The following is an 18,395-nucleotide window of genomic DNA, read 5'->3' as shown; positions in this document are numbered from 1 at the left end:
CAGGTGATGTTGAATAATATTTTATTTTATTGCTCTATGTGCTTGAAGGTGTTATTAAAATTATTCTTTAAGTGTGAGCGGGCTGGAGTTTTCTGTCAAGTAAAGAAGTTTAAAACAAACTGAAGGGCACCATTAACCATTTCAGTGCTTTAAAGGTAAAAAAATTGGCAAGGTTTTTTTTTTATAGCATGATCTTTTAAAAAAGTGAGTGACCATAAAAAGGGATCCAGGAAGTTGCCCATGTCTTGTCCACAACTGTAAGCAATAGCCACCTTTGGCTAGATGTATAGCAAATAGGCAAGTCCTATACATAAAACCAACAGTTTTATGGTGGCTAACCTGCATGCACAATAGATAAAGGGACCACACATACAAATGCTTTTGCTTCACATAGATATATGTTGATATACAGTATATACACAATGATGTCTTTATATAAAATAACTTTTGTTTATAAAGTGACATTTAACTGCCACTTGGCCCTTCCCTACCCCACAAAAAACAGTAGTATACAAAATATAAAATATTTTTTTTAAATATTTATAAACGGTTGCAAGGAAAAAAAATATAACTGTATGAAAATATCCTTCCCTTCCACAGATAGCTAATGGGCTTTTAACCCATAGCTGTTGAGTGGATAAGAATAGGCCTTGCCCAATACTATTCGGTCCCTCAGGAGTTTAAATAAGACATAGTAGTTGCAGAAGAGTATCAGGGCCATGGAGAGCGTATGGTTCCACTTCTCTGAGCGCAGCAGGGAGTAGAGTTGATAACAGACCACACTGCCTTCTATGAGAATCAGCAGATTGAGAAGCCGTAAGGGATGGTGGAAGAGGAACTAGAAGGAAACAAAGTATGTGTGTTTATAGAATTTATTAGCAGCATTATCTCTAAATAGCAAGGAAGAACCACATTTTAATTACAAGACATTAAGTTCCTCCAATCTTTGCTAGTTATTAATGATTTGTTGTTGTAAAAGAACAGAAATCTGTATCTCATGGCAAGCAGTATTTTATTCCCAGACCCTCAATAATCCACTATAATACTTACATAAAAGCGAGCATGAGAGACATCTGAAGGCACAGCTACATTATAAGGTCCCACTGCTTTATATAAGCATCGACTATGCCGTACCAGCACTCCTTGTGGCCAGATTGTGCTCTCAGACCAGCTATGGACAAAGAAAAATATTTCATTATTATGAGAACGTAAAACCAGATGAATAATTTCAATAAATGAATGTGGATGCCTTTGTAATATGCTTTATATTTAAGTTTTTTTAGTTTTAGAACTTTTATCTTTGTTCAAGAAGCATAACAGAGATTTCAGTAGTAATGGAAATCCCAAGTGAGGTAGTAGACAAATGACATCTAGCATTCTAACTCAAATTAAACAAAAGTAAACACTCCTGCCTTTTCACTGTTAAGAAATCACTGAAATGTTTTGTTTGAGTGTTCAAATTTATTTTTCTCATTCAAATTTGATAAAAATTCTCTACTACCAGTTACACTATATAAAAATTCTACAACGGACAACCAGCAAATCCAACTGATTTCTGTTAAAAGCTTCTCCTATATGCTCAAATTACGTTTCCATCCCAGGAATCTATTCAACCTTAGGAGTTTCATTTAGGGACGCATAGAATTTGTACGTGTAATATGTACCTCTGCCCAGTTTTTCTTTTAATTTACAATATTTTTCTTCAGTTTTCAACAATCATTAAATATTTATAAGACACTGTCCTTTCATGAGCAAACATCCTGCTTGTCTTCAGTCAGCAGTCAGGAAGATGACTGAGCCATTCCATTCAGTTGCATGGAATGTTGGAGGGCTTTTATGGCTATTGCAAGGATAAAATTGCTGATCATTTCAAGTTTGAAGGTAGGTAAAGTCGAAATTGGATCTGAATCATCAAAATGCAAGAGCCATGGAGTATTCTTGGAGTTGGCACTGGGCTTCTAAAGTCTTCGTTGCAGTGGTGGGATCCAATTTTTTTTTTAACTATTGGTTCAGTGGGCGTGGCTTGCTGGGTGGGCGTGGCTTGGTGGTCATGTAACTGGGTGGGCGTAGCCAACTCAATGTCACTCACGTCAAGGGGTGTCTTGCCTGGCTCCTCCCCTCCCAGCCATTCCTTGTCACACCCAGCCTCAACATGTCTATAGTTCTGTAAAAATGTTGTTCACCTTTTTTTGACTTTATTATTTACCTACTATAGATGTACTTACTTTCATGGACAACTGAAAGGAGGAAATGGCTCACATGCTTTGCCCAAGAGAGTGATAGGTAACAGGCTTTTAAGGAGCTGCCAGAAAGGGGGGGGGGGGCAGTGTATTTTCCAAAGCACCAGAAGGCAAACAAGAAGTAATGGATGGAAACGGAACAGAGAGAGAAGCAACCTAAAACTAAGAGAAACTTCCTGACAGTGAGAACAATTAATCAGTGGAACTGCTTGCCACCAGAAGTTCTGGGTGCTCCGACACAGGAGGTTTTTAAGAAAAGACTGGACAGACATTTCTCTGAAATGGTATATAGGGTTCCCCCCAAGGTCCTTTCTAAGTGTTATTCTGATATTCTGACACCTTTCCCAGGACCTCTACTCAGAGTTTGGCATCCTCAGTTTTCCTGCCTGAGCAGGGGCTTGGACTAGAAGACCTCCAAAGTCCCTTTCAACTCTGTTAAACACACATGTATTTATGCTATGGACTATAGAAATTGAATGCATGTAAATCCTGAAAAATATGTGGTAGCCCTGGGCAAAAGCAAGGCAGTAAAATCACTCTACGTGTAGGGACAGTGTAAAATATTAACACATGATAAATAATGGAACAATTAAAAATAATAGCACAGAGGTTTTTTTTATCTCTCTCCCTTCCTATTTCTTTTTCTTTCTTCCTTTCTTCCTATTTCTTTTTCTTTCTTTTTCTCCCTTTTTTTCTTCCTCTTTCTTTTTTTCTTTCTCTCCCTCCCTCCCTCTCTCTCTCACACACCCCTGGTCTGGGACGAACTGATCTGACGAGCTCCAGAGCAGCGGGCGGCGGGGGAACAAAGAAAGCAAGCAGCCCCAAGACATCCACCTGTCCTCCCTTTTGGAGCACCTCTGCCGCTGCTCGCTTCTCCCGGGTGCCAAAAGGAAGTGGGTGGTGGTGGTGCTGTTATGGGAGGCAGCCCCAGGAGTCCCAGTTGGAGCACCTCCACCACTGCTCGCTGTGCTGCAGCCGTCACGTGGTAGGAAGAGCTGGGAGAGCACTGCGTGGCAGCTTAGCCAGCCAGCCGAGCCCAGGGATGGTGATGTGTGTGTGTGTGCAGCTAGCTAGGCCCCAGCCAGCACCGCCGCCTGGGATGGGGCTGCGCCGGTGGGGAAGCTAGCCATCCGAGCCCAGGGGTGGGGGGTGGGCAGGAAGATCTGGGAATTGGGGGGGGTGCGCTAGCACAACTGCTCTTACCTGTGAGCAGGCAGATCAGGGCTGCTCAGTTTGGGCGCAGGCACCACGTGGGAAAGCAGTTTAAAGGCAAGCCACGAGGACCTAGTGTGCCGCATAGGTGAGGAGCGACTGGGTGGGGTGATCATCGGCCGGGGTGAGTGAGCATCGAGCGGGTGGGGCAAGCAAACAAGTGGAGACTGGGTCAGGGGCTGGGAGTGTGGCCACCCATAAGTCACTACTGGTTCGGCGACCTACACCAAATCGTCACTACCAGTTTGCACGAACCAGTGAGAGCCAGCTGAATACCACCACTGCTTTGTTGGGAAGAGTGTCTTTAGCAGTTTTTGTTTGGCATGTAGGCCTAGAAATTACACCAACACTATTTCTGCATTTGAACTTTAGTAAGCTAACTAACTTCGTGAAGACTATGACACAAAAACCTATCAAAACCATATTCTGCTAACACTGAATCTTATATATGAAAATACAACACATAATAAGAAAACATAAGCCTTGGGAATTTCAATAAATGCAATTTACAAAGATAAGTCTTTCTGAAATTCCTACAGCCCTAGAAAAAAGTGTTCTGACCACAAACTCACATGTGTTGAGGAGTATTACTATATGACCCATGTTCCAGCTTCTGCCACTTGCCCAAGTGAGCAGCTGATCTGTGTAGCAAGTCACAATACTTGGGAGGAAGCAGTTGTGTGGTGAGCATGACAAAAGCATTGATCCAAACCATGATGAGGTGCTCACATGACCAACGCATATCGTAATACTGAGTGCTCTGCAAGAAACCAGAGAATAAATTAATGAGAGCATCCCAACTACCTCGAAAGCAATTGGATTCTGCAATAATAAACATACATATAAAAATTCCCATCTCACTCATGGGGGCAGTATTTATCTTCCTCAATCTCGGGTCCTCTGCCAGAGATTTTGGAATGTAAAGGTTCTTCACAATATCTTAAGCCTTCCTAGCACTACTCTGGGGGAAAGCACCGATGTTGTTCCTTGGTCAGAACCATTCTCCCAACTTAGGAGTCACAGATCCAAGTGTTCCCTCCTACCACCACTGGGACCAATTTGGCCTTTCCTTTCCATACTCTTCAGTTCCTTTTTCGGGCCCTGGTATTTCCATAATTCCTTATTAACAGCAAGGCTAGTAAGCTAGGGGAACTCAGGCATTTCTTTCTGACATATTTAATGCATTATATACATTGGCTGCACACACTCTTGTGTTACAACTCCGATGTAATTCCCTGAGCTTTCTAAAAAGTGCTCACACAAATGTATGCTTATGGATTCCATAGTAAACTGATAAATTCAATATGCTTTGTTATTCAAAAACAGAACTAAGTTAACTGTATATCCTGTACTTCTGCCTTCAGAATTATATTATTCTGAATAGTTTCTGAAATATATGATTTGATCTCATTGGTTTACCCAATTCTATTTGGACTGTCTTAGTGCTGATAATCTGGATATTGTCAAATTAGGATCGGAATTTGGCACCAAGTGTATATTATGGCACAAAATAGAATCATGTTATAATTGTCTTGAAAAGGAGGACGGGGTTAGTAAATGGGATGGAAAAAGGACTGGGAAAAGCACAGGGGCACTACATGTATGGCAATACCTATCCTCCAACGGGGAGCAATACTAGGGCACTCCAGATGCAGCTACACTCCGCCATCCAGGCTGCCAAAGGGGAGACAGAGAAAAGGGGAATTAACCAGAAGTCCATTGCCCCAACAATCCATAGGCAAGATTTAGGAGGTGGAGTGGCACTAATAATAATAGTAAAGTATTCCAAGAACAGCTACCTTCACAAAGCACAGTGGCAGAAATGCCACATAGTAGGCACTGAAGAGGGAATTGAAGAGAACTTCCTTGATTCGGCGGTTAAAATCTGCTTTGAGGCCCTCCACTTCATTGCGAATGAGATCTGGGGACAAGGGACAGCTGTGCGTCGGTGTGGTCACAGAGGGGTTGAACTGTTCTTTGACAGATTCTCTCAGGAGAGAAAATAAATCTTTGGGCTTCACAAGACTGCCAACCCCTGAGGCACTATCATCCACTAGTTGATCCTGTACTAAATAGCTGCAGTCTGTTGAAAGAGGCTGGTTTCTACTATCTTGGTGGAAGCAGCACAATGGAACATAGACACCAAACCTGAAAAAGGAAAAATGACAGGATGAGATTATAACCTGTGATACATCCTATCTATGAATATCAGACAGAATTTTCTATCAAGGAGACTAGTTTCCCAAATAATTGTTTATCTCATTTTCCTATTCAATTTGATATGTATTCTTCCTCCTGTTCATCCAGATCTTCTATGAAATTGATGGACTGAGTGTCTCCTGATTAATTAAAGCTTGATGTATAATAGACATTAACAGGAAAAATTGTTCTGAAAGAGGCAAATCTTCCCTTATGATTTTTCCTCAAAAATTCAAAAAGTAGCTTTGAAGCTACTGCTCTATACCCAGACTTCATTGCTCAAAAGAGTTTCTTGTTACCCTCTCCAATACAATTGGAATTGTTCATTCAGGACAAAAGGTAAAGATACTTACGGGTAGCCAAGAAAGAGGAGATTGAGGACAGAATGGCTGCGGAAAAGGTTGACCAGAGTCCAACAGAGCACCCATACACAAAGGGTGAGTAGAACTAGACGTGCCAGAATCAATGCCATATCGTGAATCATTGATGAAGTACCCACCTGCGAGGCCTGCAGAGTTAAACCCAGAATTCCATCAGCTCCACAGTCTTCCCTCACATATCCCACAAATGTTTCAAAGATGTTCTAGTTCAGAGCAGAAAAAAAAAAAGCTGGACATGGGAATGTATTCCTTCAGCTGCCAGCAACATTTTCCTTGCTTTGCCCTTGTCTTACTACTAAATCTGAATCAGGTTTGCCTCTACTGTACCAAAGCAGAACAATCCTGCTTCATTCTATCTAAAGAACAGAATGTTCAAAACACACATGTTTTGAGTTTGGGTATGGACTACCTGAAATCATGGAACAATTTCATGTTTTAAAGCTGGGGAGGATAGGGGAATTTAAGTAATAGAATAAATACCATAAGAACCCCTTAAAAAGAACACAGGGCAATTTCTTCTATTGGAAAGCAGAAAACCCCCAAAGAGTTCCAAATATTTCAGTTCTGGTGAAGTCAACACTTGAGAGTGAAATGCCCTGCAAATTCAAAGCAGGACAATGTATCCCACCTTATCCCATAAGTATCATCTTCAAGCAAAGTCTGCCTACTTCCGCCATAAAATGAAATGAGATTCAAGTACTGCAATTGTGATAGACAATGTAATGTATTCAATCCCATCTACATTACTAAGTGGCTTGGATTTGTGGGTATGAAGCCCATCTCAAAATGCTTGCACATACAAATAACTTTCCATACAGACCTCTAAGAGACATTTTCATCCTTATTTCTAGTCTAAAAATTATCTTTCTGTAAACATGATGAGACTTAAACATTTACTCCTAAGATCAATTTAATATTGTGCACAATCAATATAAACTCAGAACAAACCCCACTCTTTACTAGTACTGATGATGTTACCTAGTTTGGGTAATAAAACATCTTTAAGAAAAGAACCAAGCTCAGAGAGCACCAAAGCCCCCTGTGATTAATCTTGCTTGAAATTACGTTAACTTTGCTCAATATGTTGCTGTAATAACATGGAACCTGAGGGTCTACTGTATAAGTTACAATCAGCTATAACTTTGGGATATTTTACAAACATTTATCCCAAGCAAAGCAGCGTCATAAGTAATCTGCTAACTTTAATTTTAATACAGATAGTCTTTGGCTTATGACCATTTGTTCACTTACAGTTCAGAGTTACAGTGGTGCTGAAAAAAATGGACATAGGCCAGTCCTTGAGGTTCTGGCTATCATACCATCCTTGCAAAAAATACACTCACAATCCAAGTGCCAGACCACAATTACTACATTACAGGGAGCCGCAGTCATGACTGCCATTTGTGACCATCCCTGCTGGTTTCCCACCAGGAAATCAATTTTCTTTTGCCCAGAGCAACCCCCTCCCGCTGTGCAGTCCCTGCTGGCTCTCCCATGAGTCGTGGATGTCCTGCACCCGCTCTTCCAGGACTTCCCATACCCATTGCATGCAAACTTACCTGAGATTCCTGCCTCTTCCCTCTTTAACAACTCATGTGTCTTGGGGTTATGACAGCAATCGTGAATGTCTAGAATTGCTGTCACTAAGTGATGAGGTCACATGATGTTATGCTTTGCGACTGAACTGCTCAGCGATGGCAATCCTAGTCCCAATTGCTGTCGTAACCCGAGGACGACCTGTAACATTAACACTGAGAGATGTTTTATTGAAGATGGATAGGTGAAAAAAGAACTACAAAAGAAAAAGAAAAAAGACGGGACATACTAGCTCATTTAGAGTATCTTGAAACTGGAAAAGTTCATCATCATTACCTCAGAGATGAGGGCCCATACAAGCCTCCGTGCCAACATCACTGTGATGAATGCAGCCAGGTGATAATCAATGAGGTGAAAGTTCTAAAGGAGAAAAGAAGAGGGTATTCACCAGGGTGAAGGAGAGGCCAGAAAGGCAGGAGGTGCTGAGCTGATATAGTAGAAGCATGGAAGTTCCTATAGGGAAGAATCAGGAAACACTGTGAATAATTGCCTGCCAGCCAAAGAAGCAGAGAAAGAAGAGAAAGGAAGAGAAAGGGTCATGTTAAGCATATTCAGATACAAAGGAAGCATTAGACTTACAAATACTACACAGAAAAGAAAACACAGAAATGGGCATTCTATACATACATGTACACTTCCACTCTTTTAAGAAAAAGCAAAATAGTTAGCACAGATAAAAACACCTATCTCATTTTTGCCAGCCTCATGTAACTGAGTGAGGATAAGGGGCTCATCCTGCCCCACCCCCATCCCAAGATGCTACAGTAAATTTGCCCAAGATAAAAAGAAAAACTGTAATCAAAGACTCATTAAATTGCTATAATCTGATGCACTCATTCCTACTGCAGGAAAACTTGGGGCAGGCAGATGATGAAAGGAGGTTGTGGAAGGCAGACTGAGCTGCCTTTACTTCTTTTAATAAGCATAGACATTAACAGGTCTAGAAGAAAAAAAAAACCAATTGAAAAATTACACGGCTGCATGGCAGAAAGGCTTCGGTGCTGCTCCAAAGCTGTGTAACACATCATCTTTCCTTGTTTATTGTTTCTGTTTTTAGAAAGTGTTTCAAGCATATCATTCCACATTTCATCTTTTTATTATAAACATTGTTTTATTGTGTTAAACACTATGGTGTACTTGTTAATTGTTTAAAAAGTACACTATACTGCTTTAATTAATGTAATATAAATAAAATACATATCATTCTGTGGGCATTTAAGAGTAGGGATTCAAAGGTAGTTTAATCTTTAACAAAAAGGTAAAAAAGGATCTTAATAAATGATTATTCCGGATTATCCATCCCATACCTGTTATCACGCAAAGGCAGTTTGAGAAAGAAAAAAGTTTTTAAAAATAATATCTCATAAAAGAAATACATAACAAAACATATCTCCTCTTGTAAATGCCTCTCTGAGAAATTAACAGAATCCAGGATGCCTTTGGAATTGTCAAAATGCTCGAAGTTTTCTTGACCCAGATATAGGTAGAGACATGCAAGAAGATTAAAGATCTTATAATTGAACATTAATGGCTTGAACTACCCCAGAAAAGGAAGAAAACCCTTACTAAATTACAGCAACTGAGACATGATAGCGCTACAAGAAGTCCACATCAAAAACTAACAAAAACAGGATTTGGAATACCCCAGACTGGGGAAACTATTTGTGGCACTAGCACAACAGAAGAAGAGAGGGATGGTGCTATATGTCAAAGAAACAATATAGACTAAGCAAATCTATTAGGATGAGGAGGGAAGGATACTGGTTGTAGAAATAATATTAAATCAAAAACAGATATTATTAGTTGAAATTTATGCGCCAAATGGGGGACAGGAAAAATTCTATAAAAAGTTGCACAGTATCATTCAAGAGACAGAGAACAACAACGTATGCATTCTGGGAAACTTCAATGCCGCAACAGACAAGAAACTAGACTACAAAAGTGACAAAAAAGAAAAAAAGGAATCAGAAGGATACCACCCAGAACGTTTTTTCAAATGGCAGAAGAGCTAAACATTCAAGACTTACGGAGAGAGAGAAAACAGGAGAAGAAACAATATACATGTTACTTAAACAGACATGAATCCTGGTCCAGAATCGATATGGAGCTAATCTCGGAAATAAAGGAAGTAGAAATAGGCACAAACCTCTGGGCAGACCATAACCCCATGAGAATCACTTGGAAAAGTCAAAGGAAAAGCTCAAGATGGACACTTAACTGAGCAATTTTAAAAGATGAAGATTTTATTCAGAGGATCAACAAATAATTGGGATTCTTCTTTAAAGAAAACAAGACTGGAGACATATCCATACAAAATTTATGGGATACGATGAAAGCATTCACGAAGGGTGTCGCTATATCATTCATGGCTAAGAAGAACAAAATTAAGAAGCAAAAACTAAAAGACCTGGAAAAAGAATATAGGATTTTAGAGGCAGAGTTACAAAAGAGGCCACAAAAAAAGAAGTCTAAAAGAGCAAATGGACCTAACTAAACATAAGTTGGCCATCCTCGAAAAAGAAGAATTGGCACAGTATATAAAGAAAGCAAATCAATTTTTTTTTGAGAATGCTAACAAATGATGTGGCTAGCATATACATTGAAGAAATAGAAAAAAAAGAAATGGATTAATAAATTGCAAGATGAAGATGGAAATATTTGTTACCAAAATGAAGACAAAATGAATATAATTCAGGTCTTCTATGAGAAACTATACAAAGAAAATGAAGGTTATACATAGGAAAAAACTCAACAGTATCGACAGTATCTAGAAAAGGCTGAATTGCCAAAGGTACCAGAAGAAACAAAGATATGCTCAATGAAGAAATAAGAATGCCAGAATTGAGGCTATCAAAAAATAAAAGAATAACAAAGTACCGGGCCCTGATGGACTGCCATGAGAAATATATGAAGAACTTCAGGATAGCCTAGGCCCGTGATGGTGAACCTATGGCACATGTGCCACAGCCATTTGTGCGGGCACACGAGCCCCAACCAAATTTACCTGCACTACCGGAAGTGCCGAAACGGGCCAGTTTTTCGGACTCCCAAGGCTGCAGAGACTTCCCTCAAGCCCGAGAGCGAAAATGGCCTCCCCTGGGCTCCAGAGGCTGAAAACAGGTGCTTCCGGTATTTCCGAAAGGTCTGTTTTTTGGCCTCCCAAGGCTGCAGAAGCTTCCTTCGAGCCTCCGGGAGGGTGAAAACGGCCTCAAACAGGCCGAAAATCAGCTGGGAGGCACGTGCATGTGCAGTGCTGGTAAGGGGGGATTGTGTGTGCATGTGCAGGAGGGGCGGGGCACATTGCATTGTGGGTGCCTGTGCGTGCACGTTATCATGCATGCGTTTTCAGCACACCACAACAAAAAGGGTCAACATCACTGGCCTGGGCCCAATGCTACTAGAGGTTTATAATGCTGTCCTTACAGAAACAAAGGTACCACCATCATGGGTGGAGGCCAACATAGTGTTGATTCCGAAAGAGGATGCAGACTTAACGCTAATTCAAAACTATAGGCCAATTTTACTATTGAATACAGACTACAAAATATTTGTATATATAATAGCCAAAAGTTTGAAAAGATTCCTCAATACGTTTATACTTGTTGACCAAAATGGCTTCCTACCTAAAAGGCAGATAAAGAACAATATGAAAACAGTGCTAGACATATTAGAATATTACGAAACACATAGGAAAAAACAAGTGGCATTGCTCTTCCTAGATGCCCAAAAGGCATTTGATAATGTAAATTGGAAATTTATGTTACAACAACTGAGGCACATCGATTTTGGTGACAAATTCCTAAATATGTTCAGGGCAATATATTCAAAACAAGAGGCCAAAGTAATAATGAATGGTGAGGCAACAAGAGGTTTCACAATATAGAAAGATACAAGACAAGATTGCCCACTATCCCCGCTGCTGTTTATTTTAATGTTGGAAGTATTGATGAGAAACATTCGAAAATATGAACAAATTAAAGGATTGGAAATAAGAAGAGAACAGTACAAATTACAAGCTTTTGTGGACGACCTAGTCTTTATCCTAGAGGAGCTCCTACAGTCTGGCTTCCATGGAAGAACTGGTAGAATACAGAGAAGTAGCAGGACTAAAATTAAATAAGGAGAAAACTAAAATGATAGTTAAGAACATTACAAATAAACAGAAGGAATTGACAAAAGGAATGAATGTTCAGATAGTGAAAAAAGTGAAGTATCTAGGAATATACCTAATGGCAAGGTGCATAATGCTTAAAGATAACTATACCAAATTAACAAATTAAATAAAGACGGATCTAGAGAGATGGAAGAACCTGCAAATCTCCCTAAAAGGTAGAATAGCCATAATTAAAATCAATATTTTACCAAAGATACTTTTTTATTCCAAAATTTCCCTATAAAATTAGAGATAAACAATGTCAAAATTCATATGTCAAGGAAAGAAACCGAGATTCACACTGAAAGTTAATGAAAGATGCCAAAGAGAAAGGAGGATTCGGCCTGCCTGACTGGGAGTTATATTATCAAGCTGCAGCATTCACTTGGATAAAAGAATGGATTACATTAAGGAATAAGAGGCTATTAACGCTGGAAGGCCATGATATCCAAGCAGGATGGCACACTTTTCTTTGGTATGGAAAAGGCACAGAACACAAACACTTTCAGAGACATCATATAAGACAGGCACTCTTGACAGTGTGGAACAAAATTAAACATCAAAATTCTATGGAAACTCCAATCTGGCCCTCTACATTAGAAGCGCTAATACACCCAAATTTGATAAATATGGGGAAAATTGTTGTATATAAGGACATACGTAGTTTCACATAATAAGGCCGGGCCTTATTTTTTTTTGACCCCTAAAAACGGCTAGGACGCCTTTTCGGGGGTGACTTAATTCCCCTGCATCCTCGGGTGGGTGGGCGGGGTGGCGACAGCTTGATATCTCGGAGACCTCGGCTCGGGCCACCGTTGCTTTCCCTTCTCCCTTGCTGCCGCGGCGAAGAGCTCGCTGGGCTGAAGGGACCGGCGCGCAGGCGCGCAGTGTAGGGAGGTCGGCGAGGAACAGAAGAGGCCCGGGAAATTAGCCTCCCACGTGGGGTTGGGCTGCCCTCTCGGGCAGGGGAGGCTTTGTAAAATAATTCGCTTTACCTTCGAAAGCAAAGGGAAGACGGGAGCGCCTGAAGCCAAGTGTCTCCTCAGGGCTCCGGTTGCAGGGAGGAGCCCTGACTGGCCGCACGTGGCTGCGCCAAACGCCACGGCGTTGCTCTAACGCCGCGGCAGCAAGGGAGAAGGGAAAGCAACGGTGGGAGGTCTCCCGATATGAAGTGCCCCACCAACGCAGGTAGCACCATATCCGGGCATGCAACAAAGTACTTCCTAACGGCAAGCCCCCCGCTCCCCCATTTCGCATGTTTAATATGGGGCTTAATTTAGGGGAGGGGCTTAATTTGATTTTATGCCAATAAAACATGGTGGGGCTTCCTATTGGTGGAGGCCGTATTGTTGGAGAAACACGGTATTAAATGAGAAAGGAGAATTGAAAACCAGAATTAATAGCACAAGGGGTAGAACTGGAGTGGTGGTCATATCTACAAATACAGTTGAGATACACACAGGATGTGAAAACATGGGGCATTAATAGAGAATTAACAACATTAGACAAACTGTTAATATGGATTGAGGATAAACTGATTAAGGTGCTATATAGATACTTATTTGACTATAAATATGAGGAAAAACAGGTTAAAGAGACAAGGTGGCATAGGCTAAAAATTTCGGATACAACATTGAATTGGCTAGATGGCAGAATCTTTGGGAAAAGAATAGGAAATTAACAGTGACCACATAATACAAGGCAAATTTATACAAAATGTTCTACAGGTGGCATCTTCCACCAGCAAGGCTGGCCAAAATGTTTAGAAATTTATCATCAAAATGCTGGAAATGCAAGGATTTACCAGAGGTGGCGCAGTGGTTAGAATACAGTACTGCAGGGTACTTCTGCTGATCACTGGCTGCCAGCAGTTTGGTAGTTCAGGTCTCACCGGCTCAAGGTTGACTCAGCCTTCCATTCTTCTGAGGTGGGTGAAATGAGAACCCTGATTGTTGGGGGCAATATGCTGACTCTGTAAACTGCTTAGAGAGGGCTGTAAAGCACTGTGAAGCGGCATATACAAGTCCAAGTGCTATTGCTATTGCTACCAGGTACATACTATCACATGTGGTGGACATATAGCCACGCAAGGAAATATTGGCGACAAGATTTAGAGCAAATGGTGGGAGAACATATTCAATTTAAGCCAGAACTATTCCTTTTAGGAATAATGACAGAAGGTCAAAGCAAATACATGTACTGACAGTGGCGAGAATGATCTATGCACAACACTGGAAGAATGAAAATACCCCACCAGAGAGAGAGATAATAAGGAAAATATTGGCTTGGGCAGAACTTGATAGGCTAACTTTAAAACTGAAAAATAAGGGGAATCAGAATACCATGATACCTGGAATAAGTTTTATCAATGGTTGCAAAAGAGAGGTGGAGGTTGGAACAAAAAATAGTTAGGACGAATAGACCCAGAATATAATATGATAGAGGATTTAATCAAGTAGGATGGACAAAACAATTGTAACAAAATTAATACCGTACCAAGAATATGAATGTTAATGGTTTAGTAATATCCTTGTATGTATGGCAGAGTAATGCCAGAACGGTTGCACTGTGTTTGATATTTATATTTACACTGCTCAAAAAAATAAAGGGAACACTTAAACAACACAATGTAACTCCAAGTCAATCACAATTGATTGACAATCAATTTCACATGCTGTTGTGCAAATGGAACAGACAACAGGTAGAAAGCATAGGCAGTTAGCAAGATATCCCCAATAAAGGAGTGGTTCTGCAGGTGGTGACCACAGACCACTTCTCAGTTCCTATGCTTTCTGGCTGATGGTTTGGTCACTTCTGAATGCTGGCGGTGCTTTCACTCTAGTGGTAGCATGAGACGGAGTCTACAACCCACACAAGTGGCTCAGGCAGTGCAGCTCATCCAGGATGGCACATCAATGAGAGCTGTGGCAAGGTTTGCTGTGTCTGTCAGCATAGTGTCCAGAGCATGGAGGCGCTACCAGGAGACAGGCCAGTACATTAGGAGACGTGGAGGAGGCCGTAGGAGGACAACAACCCAGCATCAGGACCGCTACCTCCGCCTTTGTGCAAGGAGGGACAGGAGGAGCACTGCCAGAGCCCTGAAAAATGACCTTCAGCGGGCCACAAATGTGCATGTGGCTGCTTAAACGGTCAGAAACAGACCATGAGGGTGGTATGAGGGCCCGACGTCCACAGGTGGGGGTTGTGCTTACAGCCCAACACCGTGCAGGACGTTTGGCATTTGCCAGAGAACACCAAGATTGGCAAATTCGCCACTGGCGCCCTGTGCTCTTCACAGCTGAAAGCAGGTTCACACTGAGCACGTGACAGACGTGATGGGGTCTGGAGACGCCGTGGAGAATGTTTTGCTGCCTGCAACATCCTCCAGCATGACCGGTTTGGTAGTGGGTCAGTAATGGTGTGGGGTGGCATTTCTTTAGGGGGCCGCACAGCCCTCCATGTGCTCGCCAGAGGTAGCCTGACTGCCATTAGGTACCAAGATGAGATCCTCAGACCCCTTGTGAGACCATATGCTGGTGCGGTTGGCCCTGGGTTCCTCCTAATGCACGACAATGCTAGACCTCGTGTCAGCAGTTCCTGCAAGACGAAGGCATTGATGCTATGGACTGGCCCGCCCGTTTCCCAGACCTGAATCCAATTGAGCACATCTGGGACATCATGTCTCTCTCCATCCACCAACGCCACGTTGCACCACAGACTGTCCAGGAGTTGGGGGATGCTTTAGTCCAGGTGTGGGAGGAGATTCCTTAGGAGACCATCCACCACCTCATCAGGAGGCGTTGTAGGGAGGTCATACAGGCACGTGGAGGCCACACACACTACTGAGCCTCATTTTGACTTGTTTTAAGGACATTACATCAAAGTTGGATCAGCCTGTAGTGTTTTTTTCCACTTTCATTTTGAGTGTAACTCCAAATCCAGACCTCCATGAGTTGCTAAATTTGATTTCCATTGATAATTTTTGTGTGATTTTGTTGTCAGAACATTCAACTGTGTAATGAACAAAGTATTTAATAAGAATATTTCATTCATTCAGATCTAGGATGTCTTATTTTTGTGTTCGCTTTATTTTTTTGAGCAGTGTATAAACAATGAAAAATATATAATGGAAAATGGTGGGAAGGGGCGTTGGTAGACTTACCAATGAATGCCCTTTCTAGACACGCTGCAATAGAGTCCAGCATTGGGTATAACTCCCCCCTCTTATGATGTGAGCTGAGTCTGCCACTATAAAAGGTTCGCCTCTGCTGAGAGCCCCAGCTTTTCTGGCAAAGTATCTTGACAGACTAGGATTGTCTCTGGAATATAAACAAATAGAATGAGCGTACAACCGCCCCCCTACCCGAGAATACTAGACCAGACGGCCACAGGGTGGGGCTGGACTCTATCGCAGCGTGTCTATAAAGGGCGTTCATTGGTAAGTCTACCAACGCTCCCTTCTCCATCACGCTGCTCTAGAGTCCAGCATTGGGACATACCAAAGCCTGCATACCCAAGGGAGGGACTTGGCTGGTCCTCTTAATCCGACCCAGGAACCACCCGCTGGAGTACCCTTCGTCCAAATGCAGCCTGTGCAGATGCAAAGGAGTCCAGCCGGTAATGTTGGACGAATGGGGAAGGCGAGGTCCATGAAGCAGCTCTACAAATTTCTTCGATCGGAGCCTGCGTGGCCCAAGCTGCCGAAGTCGCTGCACTCCGGGTAGAGTGTGCAGGCAGTTTCTTGGGAGCTGGCAAGCCAAGAGTTTCATATGCAGTAGAAATGCATGCTCTGATCCACCTACTCAACATGGGAGATGAGGCCTTAGACCCCAAGGAGACAGGTTGAAAAGACACAAACGTTGACTCAGTTTTGCGAAAAGGTAGAGTTTGTTTGATATAAATCCTGAGTGCCCTTTCGCGTCCAATGTGTGCCACTGACGTTCCAATACATGTTGGGGTTTGGGACAAAAGTCAGGGAGAACAATGTCTTGAGCTCTGTGAAACCAAGAGTTAATTTTTGGTGCAAATGAAGGGTCCAGGCGCAAAATCACCTGGTTGTCATGAAACATACACAAATCTGGCCTTACCGAAAGGGCAGCTAATTCAGACACTCTCCTGACTGATATAATAGCCACCAAGAAGGATACCTTCAGAGTTAAAATACGGAGGCCTACCGTTCGTAAAGGCTCAAAAGGAGGGCCCAAGAGAGCTTGGAGAACCTTAGGCAAGTCCCAAGTGGGATACCTATGCACAATGGGTGGTTGCAGATTTGAGGGTCCCCTCAGAAATCTGTGGATCGAAGGGTGGTGGGAGAGGGATGTGTCCCATGAAATTACTGAAGCTAAGGATGCCACCTGCCTGCGGAGGGTGTTAGGCACGAGGCCCTTGTCCAGCCTGTCCTGGAGAAACTGAAGGATCTCCGGAACAGATGCTGAAGAGGGGTTCTGGGCTCTCTCCGAGCACCAGTCTCTGAATTTCCTCCAGGTGGCATTGTAAACTTTTTACATGAAGCCTGTATTGTGTTAATTACACTATCTGAAAGGTTGGTCTCCTTCAACAACTTCCACTCAACCGCCAAGTGGTCAACTGGAACCATTGGGGTTTCGGATGCAGAAGGGCACCCTGACTGAGAGAGATCCGAGAGGCTGGGATTTTCCAAGGCCTCTGAACAGACAGGTCCACAAACCAGGGTCTCCTGGGCCAATATGGGGCCAGCAGAATCAGCTCCACCTTTTCCTCCAACATCTTCTGGATGACTGCTGGGATGATTGGAAGGGGGGGAAAGGTATAGAGGAGACCTGGGGGCCATCTGCTCCAAAGTGCATTGGTTCCCTCTGCTCCCTGGGTTGGGAACCTGGAAAAAAAACTGTTTACCTGTGCGTTCTAGGGAGTGGCGAAGACATCCACCTCTGGAGTACCAAAAATGTGGGACAATTCTATGAACAGAGGAGGATGGAGTCTCCATTCCAAGTGGTCGACTTGAGATCAACTCAACCAGTCAGCCTAGGAGTTGTCAACCCCCGAAATATGGTCCGCCCTGAGAGACAGGCGGTTCCTCTCCGCCCATCTCCCCAGATGTTCTGCCTCCCGCATCAAACCCCTGGATCTGGTCCCTCCTTGCCTATTGACATGAGCCTTGGCTGCTATATTGTCTGTCATGACTAGCACATGGGACCCTGACACTAGGTTCCAGAAACTTCTCAGGGTGAGAAAAATAGCCCTGAGTTCCAGGAGATTGATGGGAAGGGACCTGTCTGAAGATGGCCAGTGTGCTTGGGCCATGTAGTCCTGGGTATGTGCTCCCCAGCCGAGAAGGCTGGCATCCATGGTCACTACAATTCTGTCTCTCACCATAAAGGGATGACCCTTTGAGATGGCCTGGGACTGCCACCATCGAAAGGACTGAAGCACCTGTGGAGAAAGCAGCACTCTGTGGGCAGAATAACTGATCCCCTCTCTTTGGAAGGGGAGGAGGAACCACTGCAAGGTGCGTGCGTGTAGGCACAACTTCAATGCAGGAGATCATCTTCCCAAGCAACTGGGACAGGAGGGAGAGTGGAATGGAGTGACTTAGTTGAATTCTGTTGATCAACTCTTTGATGCTGTCCTGACGGT

General features: G+C 42.8%; 1 protein-coding gene across 2 annotated transcripts in view; it reads right to left on the bottom strand.

Moving 5' to 3' along the window:
• Positions 1–379: 379 nt before the first annotated feature.
• TMEM39A (transmembrane protein 39A) overlaps positions 380–18,395 on the bottom strand; it is a 30,905-nt gene continuing 12,889 nt past the window's right edge. Inside the window, exons 4-9 of one of the 2 annotated variants that reach the window (XM_026675483.2) lie at positions 7,904–7,987; positions 6,005–6,159; positions 5,252–5,600; positions 4,025–4,212; positions 1,051–1,171; positions 380–838 (exon numbers count right to left, since the gene is read on the bottom strand). In XM_026675483.2, coding sequence (XP_026531268.1) covers positions 605–838; positions 1,051–1,171; positions 4,025–4,212; positions 5,252–5,600; positions 6,005–6,159; positions 7,904–7,987 — 1,131 coding nt within the window. In that variant the 3' untranslated portion in view covers positions 380–604. The remainder of the gene's footprint in view (positions 839–1,050; positions 1,172–4,024; positions 4,213–5,251; positions 5,601–6,004; positions 6,160–7,903; positions 7,988–18,395) is intronic. The other variant, XM_087957194.1, reaches the window with a different exon arrangement.

This window comes from Notechis scutatus, chromosome 2 (genome assembly GCF_049901735.1).
Source record: "Notechis scutatus isolate UNSWTSFEM ecotype Mainland chromosome 2, rNotScu1.2, whole genome shotgun sequence".
In the NCBI taxonomy this organism is placed as follows: domain Eukaryota; kingdom Metazoa; phylum Chordata; class Lepidosauria; order Squamata; family Elapidae; genus Notechis; species Notechis scutatus.
This window is presented reverse-complemented; position numbering and strand designations above follow the sequence as displayed.